Genomic DNA, 14,769 nt, shown 5'->3' on the forward strand with positions numbered 1-14,769 from the left:
TCTCATGTGCAAGGTTCTAGAATTGGGAATCAGGCATCAGATTGGTCTACATTGATTTCGATCTCATTTATAATTGAGAATCAGCCAAAATCAGTCAAGACCCGGTTGGACCCGACCGAGATCAATAAGAACATGTATTTTTAAGAATCAGGATCGATTGATTTTGATTTGATTTCTAAACAATGCTCATATGTCTCAAAAGATATAGTCCTGAAAATTTCTTCTTTGCTTCAGAGATATTTAGATGATCCACTTGGCTAAAGTGACCCCATGCTTTGATATTAACTGTACTTGGTTTTACAATTGCCACCTTCTATTTGTTCCCTCTTTTCAGCTTGGAGTTGACCACTGTATTCGTTTTGCTATTAGGTTCCCTGTGAAATAAATGGTAGAAACAAAAGGTCAATAGTTTCTGCACCTTCTTCGTGCTATTGAATTCCTCTTAACACTATTTTGGCACTTGGAGAAACCCATAAGAGCTGAAACTTGACAAGCGAGCTGTGAGGGAACCAGGTGTATACTTGTCCAAAAGATTTCGGCTTCATTCAACCTGCCACAAGGCAAACATTGTGAGCAAACCCGAAGAAAAAATCATATTTTTCCAACTAGGAAAACCCAGCCTAAAAGTAAAATGAATTGACGGTAAAAATTTTCCGATGAACAAGAGGTTGAATCATAAAACAGTCAGAATCTATTATCAAAAGCTCATATAGATCACAGAATAAGCTACCATGCTAGCCAAGTTTGCTGAATGACACAATTGTGAAAGTTGTTGTCAAGCACGATCACAAAACCAAGGAGTTGCCAAAATAGGTTGGCACTGGCATAGCAAATAAGAATCTACAGTATCAGACTCTACTAACAAACCTTCTGATGAATGTCCATCAAAATTATTGGATTTAAGATGAGAAATGCCAACAAACCTTTTAAGCAAGACGAGATCAGCATCAACCAAAGCCCTTTTGTTGAGTCTTTCTAATTCTTAGTTATTTCTGTTTAAGAGTTTGGAAGTTGGGTGTAGAATGGGGAGTGGGAGAGGAAAAGATTTTACCATGTGTCAGGCCAAGAGAAAAAGGTATTGGCGCTACTGCTCTTACCAAATGGTGCAGCTGCTTTGAACTAGTTCGCAACCTCAACATGAACTTGTTAATACCACTAGGAAGACCAAGAGAGCAACTTGAAAGGATTTTCAAAATTCTGACCATGTCTACTTGGCACGATACAGCAACTCTCTGCAGTCCTATCCTTAACTTGGCTGAGCTCGAATTATCTTCGTTAACTACAAACTTTTAGACATCGAAATAACAGAAACTATGTTTACAGCCAGATACTTATCTAAACAAAGATATAAAATTACTCAGTTCAAAGGTAGTTAATTGGTAAAAGAGCTACGTAATTTTACCAAATAAACATGAGTTTCCCAACACAGACATGAGCTTTGCAAGTGAGGTACTTCAATTCTAATGTTAAGTTGCATAAATACCTGGCTGATGAGCATTGCAGACCTCCAAGGATAGACCATTTGAGAAATTACCACAGCCCCAAAAGTACTCAAATGCTTACATCCTTCGGTTCTGAATAAGATCATAGAAATACTATGTATGAGCACGAAAATTTCTAAAACATATATTCATCAGTACATTCAACTTGGATTCATCTACCAAGAAGTTCTCACGATTTAATCTGTAACTGAGCAACACAAAATTTATCATCAGTCTCTACATATCTTTGCAAGAACAAATATAATGCAAATCAAAATCTTAAAGCATCAGAAAAACAGATTCGCGTTCTTTGGAACTTAATAGTAAAGCTGATATTCTAATAATTGCATAATTGGCTTCAACCTGAACTTGACTTGGTTAGCAGACTGAAACTAAACAAATCATAAGTTGGACTTAATAAATAGAATCAATGACTGATCAACGGCCGGATTTAGAAGATGAGAGATAGTATTAATATTTTCATGAGGTTACAACATTTTCTGATATAAAATTCGAAATTTTACAAGAAAGAAAAACCATAGAGAACTGCTGATCACTTACTCACTTCAGTGTCATGAGTCACTGGTGAACAATTGTCTTCTGCTGCTACAATCCCTTCTAAGAAACGTCTTTTTTTCTTTTCTTCTTCTTCTTTTTTTTTTTTTTTTTTTTTTTTTTGATTGAGTGAGGATAATGTTGGAGTGTGAAAGAGCAGGGTTAATGCAATATGACCAGAACATTAGGGAAAAACCTCCAATATCTACAAGAACAATCACCAGTAACCCATCACCAAGTGAGAGGAAGGAAAAAAATATACAGATAGAGAGTGAAAGGTCATGTTGGATAGTAGAACAAACCCCTACCGGAAAGTGAAGATTTAAGGTCAGGCAAAACTTCCAAAGTTCCAGTCCTCTCATGAAAAATCGGCAACACTGATGGATAACTTGTGTTCTACGCCACCATGTCTCCAAGAAAAATCACTGACAAATAGAGGGGGAGAATGAAATTGAAACAGGTAGTGTTGGTTTTCAGTGCATCGGAGGGGAGATGGAAACCAGGGGCATATGTACGCAGCCTTAACCCCGTTTCGTGGAGAGGCCGTTTCCTGACTCAAACCCGCAACCAAGTTGCAAGAGAACAACCTTACCGGTTCACCGAGGTCTGCCCTCTATTGCCACTAACATAAGAACCTGTAATAAAACTGATCTTATGACCATGAAAAAGAAGCAAATGCAGAACATGAATGAATATATCCGAATATGTCTGAAAACAGTTGTCTGCCTCTAAATTTGTCCTTCATTATTGAGAAAAGGACACCCACCCCACCCCACCCTACAACCCCCCCACCCAAAAAAAAAAAAAACTGAAATGTAATCTGACATAAAGTAACAGGAAAAAGATACTTTTTTTCTTTTTTGTTTATACAATCCAAAAGCATTGTCAATATTAAGCTTGATTCATTGCAGTAGTGAATTTAGCCTTGAGCATGAATGAATGATTACAGAAGAGCTAGAACACCAGATGGATTAGAAGGAACCACTTACAATGAAGCCTCTTGAGGACTCCACTTAAATCGGTCAGGTACTTCTGCTTTGAATAGTGAAACCTTTACTAACAGGTTGACTAAGTTGAGCATAAGGCCATAAGCTGAGGTTTATTGGTTAAGAATATATCTGCTGCTAGAACCATAACAACACAAAGGATGCTTGATCCTAAAATTTGGTTCTCAAAAAGATGATATGGTCCTTCTAAGCAACAAGAAAGGAGGAGAATAGATCCTTTTATTCCATATATTTTTCTGCAAAAGAAAAAAAAAATTATATATATATATATGCATATAAATTTTGATTGCGTGCATGACAGGGATGTCACTTACTCCTCAATCAGGTGGGTGCAGAGCCAATTCTTTCTTGGTTAAAGAGTTCCCCTTTGTTCAGCCCCCAAAAGAGGCCACTCTTTGGCTGCTCTAGAGCCATCACCAACTCCTAATTACAAAGCAACATCCATTGAAATGCAACAAGATAAATAAATGGCTTCTTTCTTGATGAAGTTCAGAAGATTACCGTTACATGGCAATTCACCAAAAAACTAATACAATGCTGCAAATGCGTGTTTCGGTGATGTTTCAGTTTTGGTTGGAGTAAGAATAACCACCAATGGTCCACATCTAAAATAAGTTATATACGAGGCCTTGTCTAACCATGGCTAAACAACCACATCAAAGCCATCTACAGATTGATCAGAAGGAAGGTTTAACATCGTAAATGCATAGCAAATTTGAACTAAGGAACACAAGGAAAAACGAAAATTAGAAATATGGGCATCATTCTAGGCAAACCTAAAGCAAAATCATGGCTGATGGAGCATTTTATGTTTAAAGTTTTCAATGATAAGAACAAAATTGGAATGATGAAAACCTCAAAACATAATCCCCAGTGCGGTACTATGTGAAAATTATCAAACATGAATGTGAGGATAGAGGAATTAGGGTAAGAATCAAACAGTAAATCTTTACCATCTGATGTGATCCAATTAGATTGTTCAGGAAAGACCTTGAGTGAATCTGGAAAACGAAAGAACAAATTCAGTCTCCAGATATAAAACATGACGATTAATCTGGGGAGATTTTGAGTCACTTCTTACCTTTGAAGAAGAAAAAGAAGAGAGGCAGTAAGTGAAGATCTTGTTGATGGAGTCTGACCCTTGAAGGACCTCAAACTCAAGAGTTGAGACTGAAGTGTTGGAGTTGAGAACAAAAAGGGAACAATATAGGTTACAGGAGTAAATGAGTTCTGGATCAAAATGATTTCCTGTAATCATGAGTGGAAGGCATTTATGCCCTCTAACATAAAATAGTAGGCCTCATTGTAATTGAGTCCAACCCCCCCACCCCTCCAAAAATATATATATATATATATATATATATACTTCCTTTTCCTCTCAAACAACTTGTTGGAAGAAAAACATTTAGCCTCATCTATTTTACTTCCACTCATTTGATGTTGAAACAAATGGAGCCTTAATGAAATCCTAGTTTATCTTTCAACCAAAAACCATTTCCTTTTGATAGAACAAAAAGAAACATGGGAGACTCCAAATTCTAATAGGGGAAAATTTGTTTTCTCAGGATTATAGTATTATACTCTTTCTGGATTTGTTGAAAATTCTTGGTTCGAGCTGAAAGATATCCTATCGATCATCAATGAACTGACTGCATCTTTGTTCTGCTTCTTTTATATTTTATATTTTTGATGTTGGTCTAGCCAGAGATCAAATATGAAAGGTGAAAGATTGGCAATCCCTTCATGCCCCTTCCAGTTTGAAATATTGCAAACTAAGAATTCTTTGCATTGTTCTTCACCAAATTCTTTTTGGTAAAACACGGATTCATCTTCAAAAAGTATATATTGTTAGGTAGATCTTGACAATTTCCAGTAAGGGATGACAGCTGCTAAAATCTACTCTAAAATCTTAGATGATTTCTAGTCAATCTAACAGCCATTTATCAAATTGAATGTACTTCTCAATTCTGAAAAACTACATCCATGACTGTATTGTACAAAACAACAAGGGGAATTGTCTAATGTTAGCAACAAAAAACAATCAAAAACAGAACAAATAACACAATACATTGGAGCTACTAATTCTTGGGTATGTTCTTCCCAACAATCTTCGCTGGCGTAAGCCGCAGAAGATTTCCAGGCTTCCCAGGAACCGCCCCCTTAACCATCACAATCCTCAATTCATTATCAATCTTCATGATCTTAAGCTTCCTGATCTTTGTCTTTGTTCCCCCCATCCTCCCAGGCATCTTCTTCCCTTTATAAACACGTCCAGGCGTTGTACCAGCTCCGATGGACCCCAATGCTCTGTGACTCTTCGAACCGTGGGTCATCGGACCTCGCTTGAAATTATGTCTTTTGATTCCACCTGCAACAAAATGGACCAAAAATGATATAAGGGTCCTTTCTGTGAGAGCTTAAGCAGCCAGAAATTCTGAAAAAAGTTCAGAGACTGCAAACCTTGGAAGCCCTTGCCGATGGTTGTGCCGGAGACATCAACAAGATCACCTTCTTTGAAGATTTCATCAACTATAAGTTTCTGATTGGATTCGAAGCCCTCGACAGAGACGAGACGAAACTCCTGTAGATGCCTCATAGGGATTGCTCCAGCCTTGCTGAGATGACCCATTTCAGGCTTCGTGAGCTTCTTGTCCCTCACACGTCGATACCCAACTTGGACTGCATCATAGCCATCGGTGGCCTCTGTTTTCACTTGGGTCACAATGTTTCCTTCTCTGAAACCGATCACAGTCACTGGAACCACAGTACCTTCTGGTTCGAAGTAGGTCATCATTCCCAGCTTTGTTCCCATAACTCCAATCCCGGCTTCATAGCTCATCATTGTAGTGAAGGGTTTACGGCTATAGAACTGATTGGATTGTCTCTGTTTGGGGATTGAGGAGAAAAGAGAATGGAGAGAGGGGTGAGACATTGGTTTTGCTAGGGTTATTCTAAAGACAGGGCTGCTTGTGCGAGCAGTAGCAGTTCCGACAGAGACGGAGAAAGGGCAACGGGCAGTGGACGAGAGCGCCATTGACGCTGAAGGAGGTAGTGGCTTTGCAAGCCTGGAAACCTGCAACTGTGTTGCTCTACAATAAATCCCTTATCCTTCTGCACAGGCCCCAGAGACTCGAGGGGACTGGGTTTGGGGGAACACATAAATGGGAAATTGCCTTTGATGCACCTATGTTGCAAATGGTTGGATTAGAATATCTGGGTGTTCATGACATAGTTTATGTCAAGATTCCAGACCCGTTGATCTCTCTGCTCTCCCACAAGTAGAGGTATCAATCAGTCGGTCAGTATCGGTTGGTAGCATATAGAAGCGTGGATACGGCACAACATTTGACGTAAATCTAACGGCCAGGAACATTTGGGGTGGATGCCCGGGTGATCCTAGTCGCCGGATATGTGTTGCACACAGCACAGGGCCGTAGAGGAACCAGATCCTAAGCCAGCATTTTTAGCCCTTATTACCTTCGGACGAAACAGTTGAAGGGATTAATACTAAATTAGAGCTATAGAGATCAAACTTATAATCAAGAGGTTTATAATAAGCAGAACGAAGACAGAGTATATAATGTGCCCCTTTAGTCTTACTAAAGGAGGGGAAGGAGTGGTGAAACTTGGGGAAGGGAGCTAATCTAGAGTGATTGTTTGAAATACCTAGGGTCCATCTTTAACAAAGAGGGGAATATAGAGGATGATGCTGCCCACAGAATTAAAGTGTGATGGATAAAATGGAGAGGTGCATCAGGAGTACTATGTGATAAAAGAATTCCTAATAAACTTGAGGGAAAATTCTATAGGACAACGGTACGATCAGCTATAACATATGGAGTGGAGTGTTGGGCAGTTAAGAAGAGTGATTTGACCAAACTGAATGTAGCTGAGATGAGAATGCTAAGAGTATTGTGCGGCAAGGCCATGAGTGATAGAGTAAAGAATGATTGTATTAGAAATGAGTTAGGGGTTGCACCAATTCAAGACAAATTCCAGGAGAACCGGTTGAGGTGGCATGGCCATGTGCAACGGAGACTTATAGATGCCCCAGGTTTGGGAATTAGAAGAATTAAGGAGGCCAATATGGTCGGTGTCCTCAAGCTTATCTGGAAAATTGTGTTCAAACACAAAAGCATCTGGGTTGATTGGATCATCTCCAGTCCTTTCAAACTTAATTCCCTTTGGACTGCTCCCTCCATCCCAGATGCTTCCTGGATCTGGAGGAAGATTCTCGAGCATATACCCATTGCTCTCACTGCCATCTCGCACTCCATTAGGAATGGGAACTCTTCCTCCCTTTGGAAAGACCCCTGGCACCCTTCGAGGATCCTAGCTCATCTTCTCACTCCAAGAGTCCTCTACTCCTCCGGCCTCCCTACTAATGCTCTAGTCTCCTTAATCCTCTCTCCTATCGGCTAGTCCCCCACATCCTCTCCCCCCCTCTCAAGGACATCTGGTCTTCTCTTCCCCCCTCTTCCCCCTGGGCATCGCAGTAGAGAGGACAAATGTATATGGCTTCCTCCAATGGCATCTTCTCTACTACCTCAGCCTGGGCCCACATTCGGATCCCTTCCCTAATTGTTCCGTGGCATAAGTGGTCTAATTTAAGGGTCACATCCCACGACAAAGCTTCACCCTTTCGAGATGCCTCTCCAACTATCTTCCAGCCCAATCTTTCCTCATCCACCGTCTGCTCAGCTTCCTCAAGGAGGGTGGATGAGGTGTGGGGGGGAGGGGGGGCCTAAAACGACTATTAATGAAGTGGTGAGAAAAGACTTGTACATAGTGAGTTCATTCTAGTATGACCATGGATATAGTTTTGTGGAGGACAAGGACCCCAGTAACAAACCCCGTGTAAAAGATGACCCTGTGATGCATATTTGATTTCTGCTTTATCTGCTTCTCTTAGTTTTTTTTCAATTATTCTTCATTATTTTGTTGCTTCTTGATTTTCCTTTTTTCATATCAGATCCATGTAGCCGACCCCATTTAGTTGGGATAAAGTTATGCTTGTTGTTGTTGTTGTTGGGCTTTTCTACAGCGCGACAAGGGTGGCAGTGCACATCCATTTGAACTCCTGTGGATATTTTTTGCAAGCAGAATTGGCATTAGAGAGGGAAATCCTATGTCCCCTTACATATTTACTCCAGTGTTGGAAGTGCTATCTTGCAGTATTCAGATAAGTATAGATGAAAAATGCATTGGACTGCATCCAAGGTGTCGAAGAAATGAGATCTTCCATCTTGCTTTTGCAGATGATACAGAAAAAAATTGAATCTTACACCCCAATCTAGCCAGAGAAGAGAAGAGACCTGATCGCCTGAAAAGGATCTTTACAATCTTTCACCAAAAATAAAAAGATAACCATGCAATGCCATACTAGTACACGTACAGTTTCTTGAGAACTTGACATGAAGGTCCGCACAAATCATTCCCATTGATGCAATAAAACATGATCAGGGGTAACAAATAATCAGAATCTTCCTCTTCAATGTTCAAAAGCCCTGCCTGTTCAAACTGAACAGCAATTACAAACGCCAACCATCACTGTTCAAGACTAACTCTAACCTATAAATACACAGTGTTGATACAACACACTAAGTTAGCCCACTGACTAGCAAATTACAGGCCAGATCTTCAAAGGATCCAGTTGAGACAGTGCAAAGGACAATTGATTTTATGTTCTATTTTGTACCAACCCTCAAAACTCGAAAAAGCCAATTAGGGTTTTACATGACTGAACATTTTACGGGTGAACTGCTGATTGAGCTTCTTTTACATCAGCTGGGTTGGTCACAGCTTGGAATACTGGCTGTCTGAAGGGTTGATTTATGGGGCTGACTTGCAGCAATTTTTGGGTACTTGGGTTTTTCTTTTCCCAGTTGTGGAACCTTCTCTGGATGTAAATGAACCCCCAACTCCGATTCAGGCTTCCTCTTTATCTTTTTCTTCACCAATGCACCATCTGCTCTCCTAATGTCATCCATGAAGGTACTTCCCTTGACCTTCTCTTGTTTTGGCCTATCCATGCTGAGGCCATTGGTAGATGAAGTGGGCATTCTCACAGATGTGGCAAGATGATGGCTAGATGTTGTCACACTGGAAATCATCCTGTTGGGTGACATCAAACCATGGCCACTTGAATCAGTACCCAGCCTTTCTTGCACAATTCGTGGCTGAGCAACTGAACTAGCTTCACCACAGATGATCTCTTCTGTTCTGTGGCCTGATAATTTCTTCTTCTTGATCTTCTCTTGAACCTGAGCATCAACAAAGTTCAATGTCAACCTACGTAATTTTCCTCCGTGAAAAAAGAAACAATTCAAATTAAATCTATGGTACCTTAAGTTGGTGTGTTAAACTACATGATAAAGTCTATATATATATATATATATATATATATAGTAAGCCACAAGAGAATACATAACCAAAGGATATTTAATGAGAGTTATTTTACGTGAGTGGGTGGTAGATTTCGTCAATGATGCTACTTTAGAAAGCCACCAAGAGTTGCAACTCTTTTTTCTTTGATAGAGAAAGTGGGCAAAGGCACAAAGATGTGATTTGAGATGATCCATGCAGGAATTCCATTTAGTATGAGAAATTTACTTGAGGACAATTATTAGTTCTAGAGTGCCTTTAGGACATACCCCTAATCGCAAAAATGTCAGAGGTCTTCAAAGAAAAGTACAACATTAGTTCTCAAAAATGCACTACAAGATCATCCTGTGATGTAAGGTATGTTCACCCTAGGCAAACAAACCCCAATAGTAAAGCAACTCACAACCAATCACAGATCTGATCTCTGAGTAGGGAATCAAAGAGTGCAGCACTAGAGCCTAGAATAGGGCTGAACTAAAACTCACAAATTAGAAGAGTATTAGGACTCACACTTGATCAAAAGTAGTCCCACTGTTGAATGTCCACCAATGAAAGCCGTAATAGGACTTTGAAGAAGGGCAGCAGCACTGACTGCGATCTCCCAGAAAAAGGGTTTTGACAGAGAAAAATGGAGAAGCCTGCGGCTCACATTTGGCTGGTCAGCAGGGGCTGAAACCCTGGTCAAGTGGTCTCCAAAGGGCCTTCAAAGATGGCTTCTGGACAGGGAGCTATAGCCCTTGTCGATCTGGCCCAAAACCCTGGCAGGCTGAAATCAATGTGAGATTTCAGACTAGTCTTCAAGCTGCTGTTCCAAGGTGCTTTGGTCTTCGATGGGGCTCTCTCTCTCTCTCTCTCTCTCTCTCTCTCTCACACACACACACACACAGTAACCAAACAAAAGAAGTAAGAAAAAGGAGATGGATGGAGTTGTGATAGATGTGGGTGGGATATGGCTATCTCAGCCTGGGGCCTCTCACCCACAGCTCTCTCAGTTGTTGATCCATCATATCAGAAGGTTTTGGAGCTACAATGGCTGCAATTCATCAAGTCTTCATTAATTCTAAACTAAGTTTTGACTGGTCAAACATAAAGGACAAAGTACAGCTGCATAGGAGAAATCACAGGCAGAAAAAAGGCACTTCACAGCTGAATCGATGCCGCTTGGGCTCTTCTAAAAGACCAATTGAAGAAGTAAAATATGCATAAACCAAGGGCATCTATGCTGGTTCGATGGCTGCAGCATAGGGACAAAACAGTGAGGGCCAGCTGGGTTCAATCAGCCCAAGGGCTGGCTGGTATGGCTGGCCTTCTTCCTCCTCCAGTAGTGTACGCCAGCATGTGTGTCTACATCATCATCCTGGTTCACACACACACACACACACACACAACCCAATTCATTCAGACATCAACATGATGAATATTCTACGTCATGCATTCTCTGCAAAGACCGTCTCACTAAGATTGCAAAACTGTCAGCATAACACTTGCCTCTCTTGATTTCCTTTTGTCCAATCAAAATAACAAATTGAAGCTTACCGCACACTAACTAAGCACAACCAAAACCAAGTCTAGCAGATCCTACCAGGAAGATGTCAGTTAATGTAAATTATACAAACAGAAATATCCCATTTTCCATCTGCTTTCTGAGGATTCTACTACCAAGTATGCAATGTACACTCTAGGAACAATGGTGATTCCTATGATTACTCCTTTTTATTCATTTTCCACTTAATAAAAAAAAAAAAAAACCGCAGAGCATTCTCATCTAGTATGGCTCAACAACCAGAAGCTCAAGTCAATTATTCTTGTGCGGCTGTGTGTTGTTTGTACTGAACATCAGATGTATCATTATTTGTTCCAAAAATATAAATCTGCAACATGACACAAGGTACTCATTCATATAATCATACCACATGCATCTAGCAGACCAGAACATTCATTTGGTGTCTTCATCAGAGCTAGATGTTTGATTCTGAGTATACACATGAAACCTAAGGACTTAAAAACATAAACTAACCCCTCACACATTATACACACTTCCTGGACAATTTGGCTACTCTTACCGGTTCAAAATAAATGAGGTAATTTCTAAACAAGAGAAATTGGATCTGCTTAGGGGCTTGGTTGTCCATATTACATTTTTATGGCAAAGAGTCCATATCATTATAAACTAATCACACTAAATGAAGATAAATGTAACTACACAAAAATCATGTCTAATGCAGCCTTCACAACACATCTCTCTGATAAATAAAAAGAACAAAATGCATATAGATGTTTGAAAATACGAAAAAGCACCAACTTATCAATATATAAAAAAAGAACTAAGAATATCCACAAACATGACATAAGCAGGAAGATAGAGAGAGAGAGACCTTATGCCGGTTGTACAGTGCCCTCTTCCGTTCCTTTGACCTACAAATAGCATTTTTAATCCCATGGTTGTCCATGCATCCATTTGGCCACAATTCTGCAAGCTGAAAAGCAGATGGCCTGTTAAATTCATGCAGGAGAACTTTGCCGTGGAATGGGTGGCCAAAGTAGTGGCTAATTCACAAGAAGTTAGGAGCACATTAATAAGTTGGAGGGAAAAACACATCAATCCCTCTAATAGGAAACAACTAGTAGAAATTCACAGAAAGGAGGCAGACCACATTAACAAGTTGGAGGGAAAAACACATCAATCCCTCTCCAATAGGAAACAACTAATTGCAATTCACAGAAAGGAAGCATACAAACGTACAAAGAAGAAAACAACTACATAAAAAAGGAAGAACAACTTCCACAGAAGGCATGTTGCAACAGAGCTGTAGTAACTCAATGAGAATGAAAGAGCTGTATTAACTCAAATGACGTTAAAAAAAAATCCAGAAGTATCTAAATATGACACAATTGCACACATTCAATGCTAAAGTCATAACATTTAGCAGTGCAGAATGAATCCAAAACTACGGAACAACACATCATTGTGATATAAATAAGAAACATAGGACCGTAAAGTACCTCCACATAAAGCTTTCTGATTTGTGGACCCTTATCTTCATCCATTCCCTGAAACCATCAATAAATAGGATACTGAGAAAAGTTATTGGCAAGATCAAGAACCTCTTCTGTATGATAAAAGTTGGAAAACCCAGAATTCCTTCAGTACCTCAACATACAAATCATAAAGATCGCAAATCTTATCCTCCATCGCTTCATCCATGTTATATTTTCCTTTGACCCCCCTCTCTTCGGAACCACGTACTTCCTGAAAATCATCAGTTGCTCCATCTCGCTGCTCCAATGTCTGAGGAAACATCATCCAGCACATTTCACGTATATTTGGTGGCACTATAACTATAAATTGTTTTAATGGAAATGCTTAAAAAACAACTCAGCCTTATCCCAACTAAATGGGGTCGGGCACATGGATCTGATCAAAGGCAGCAAAAGAAAAAAGACAAAAAAAAGGGGTAACAACTCACTTAAAAAGGATCGGCTACAAGGATTCTAGCCCTCCAATCGGATATATTCGACTATTCGAGGTCAAACTTTGGACAAGACCTAAACTATGCATGTCTTTCCTCACTACTTCTCCTATAGTCATTGTAGTCCTGTTCCTAGCACTTTTAGCTCCTTTAATCTAAATCAAATCACTCCTCCTTACTGACGCATCCCTAGGCCTCCGTTGAACCTGGCCATACCGCCTCAAACAACTTTCTCGAAGCTTATCATGTATCGGGAAACTCCCAAATCATCCCTCATATGACCATTTCTCACTTTATCTTCCTAGTTTTGCCCCACATCCATTTCAACATCCTCATCTCTGCTACACATAGTTTATCGATATGACACTTCTTAACTGCCCAGCATTCTGCCCTATACATCATAGTTGGTCTAACGACTTTCACTTTCATTTAAACTTCAACGGAAAATGTTAGTCACACAACACCCCGGATGCGCCTTTCCACTTCATCCATCCCACTTTAATCCCATGTGAAGCATCATCTTCTATAGTACTTAAAAAATCACTTTGTGGTACCTCCCTCCCTCCCTTCAATCTTCACTATATCATTATCCATCATAGCATAGTTAAGGCGTCACCAAGGCGTTGGTAAGGTGACGCCTAGGCACTAAGGCGGCTCAAGGGTCTAAGGTAGTAGGGTTCCTTGGAGACAATACATAAGGTGATCGCCTTATGTGGTAAGGTGCTACACGGCAACGCCTTATGACGCCTTTTACCCAAGACAGTTACCTTATGTGCATTTTAGAGTTTCTAATTTTTTAAACTAATTTAGATAGATTCCAAATAGCAATTTGTGATTGGCAGGTGTATGGCCTTGAATGCACTTAAGATGCATGGGATCAAGGCTACTAACAACTCAAGTACTCAACCAAAAAAACAAAACACGATTCACTCAAAAAGGGTTTTGAATTTAGGGTTTACAAGGAATTGAAGAAGAAGAACCGGGCGACCTTTCTTCGATCTTGCGCCGACGGTGACTGTTCTTCTCCGGCAGCGATGAGGGTTACTCCGGCAAACAATATACCTTCTTTTTTTTCTTCTGTTCTTCAGTTTTTCACTCTTCTTCAACCTACGGTGAACTCTGTGCCTATCTTTTTATTCTTCTTCTTCTTCTTTCTTCTTCTTTCTTCTTCATTCTTCTATTCTTCAAACAAAGTACCTGTTTCTTTTCTTCTTCTGCTCTTCGCTCTTCAACTTACGATGAGCTCTGTACCTTTTTTTTTCCCTTCTTCTTTCTTCTCCCTTCTTTCTTCTTTTGTTCTTCATTCTTCTTCTGTTCTATATATGATACCTGTTTTATTTTTTTTTCCCTCTTTTGTTCTTCACTCTTCTTCAACCTACGGTGATAGCTTTGTACCTATCTTTTTTTTTTCTTCTTCTTCTTTCTTCCTATGTTCTGCATACGAAACCTGTTATTTTTTTTTTCTTCTTCTTCTTCTTCTTTCTTCCCCCTTCTTTCTTCTTCATTTTCTGTCATTCTTGTGATTCTGTTTTTAATTCAATCTGTTGTTTTGGTTTGATTCTTAATATTAGTGTAGAGTGAAGACCTAAGGCTAGTGTTAAGAGCCAATTACTGCATAAATATCAGGTTATTGATTTAAAGAAAATCTCGTTTTCTGTATAAATATGACTATATGAGGCTACTGATATTTTTTTTTTGAAAATGTATTACTGTCTACCATGTTCTTTGGAAAACCAGATTGAATTTGGAAAACCAGAGTGGATGAATATGCTTATAGCCTTATATGCAACTCTTTATTACTACTACCTAGTGCCTTCCATTTATTTGGAAAACTAGATTGACTCATGTATTATTGCATTGGTATGAAGTATG

General features: G+C 39.6%; 2 protein-coding genes across 6 annotated transcripts in view; both read right to left on the reverse strand.

Annotated features, from left to right (window-relative positions):
- Nucleotides 1–4,964: 4,964 nt before the first annotated feature.
- On the reverse strand, nt 4,965–6,192 carry LOC122058277 (50S ribosomal protein L3, chloroplastic). The gene is made up of 2 exons (XM_042620889.1): nt 5,504–6,192; nt 4,965–5,411 (listed from the first exon to the last, which is right to left on the reverse strand). Exons 1-2 carry the CDS (start codon nt 6,075–6,077, stop codon nt 5,122–5,124), a joined length of 864 nt encoding a protein of 287 aa, XP_042476823.1. The 5' UTR covers nt 6,078–6,192; the 3' UTR covers nt 4,965–5,121.
- A 2,266-nt stretch (nt 6,193–8,458) lies between these two features.
- The window catches only part of LOC122058343 (ubinuclein-1), a 33,240-nt gene continuing 26,929 nt past the window's right edge, over nt 8,459–14,769 (reverse strand). For 4 of the 5 annotated variants that reach the window (XM_042620990.1, XM_042620989.1, XM_042620988.1 and 1 more), the window contains exons 10-13: nt 12,579–12,716; nt 12,431–12,478; nt 11,803–11,904; nt 8,459–9,306 (exon numbers count right to left, since the gene is read on the reverse strand). In XM_042620990.1, coding sequence (XP_042476924.1) covers nt 8,827–9,306; nt 11,803–11,904; nt 12,431–12,478; nt 12,579–12,716 — 768 coding nt within the window. In that variant the 3' untranslated portion in view covers nt 8,459–8,826. The remainder of the gene's footprint in view (nt 9,307–11,802; nt 11,905–12,430; nt 12,479–12,578; nt 12,717–14,769) is intronic. The other variant, XM_042620991.1, reaches the window with a different exon arrangement.

Source organism: Macadamia integrifolia, chromosome 12 (genome assembly GCF_013358625.1).
Source record: "Macadamia integrifolia cultivar HAES 741 chromosome 12, SCU_Mint_v3, whole genome shotgun sequence".
NCBI lineage: Eukaryota > Viridiplantae > Streptophyta > Magnoliopsida > Proteales > Proteaceae > Macadamia > Macadamia integrifolia.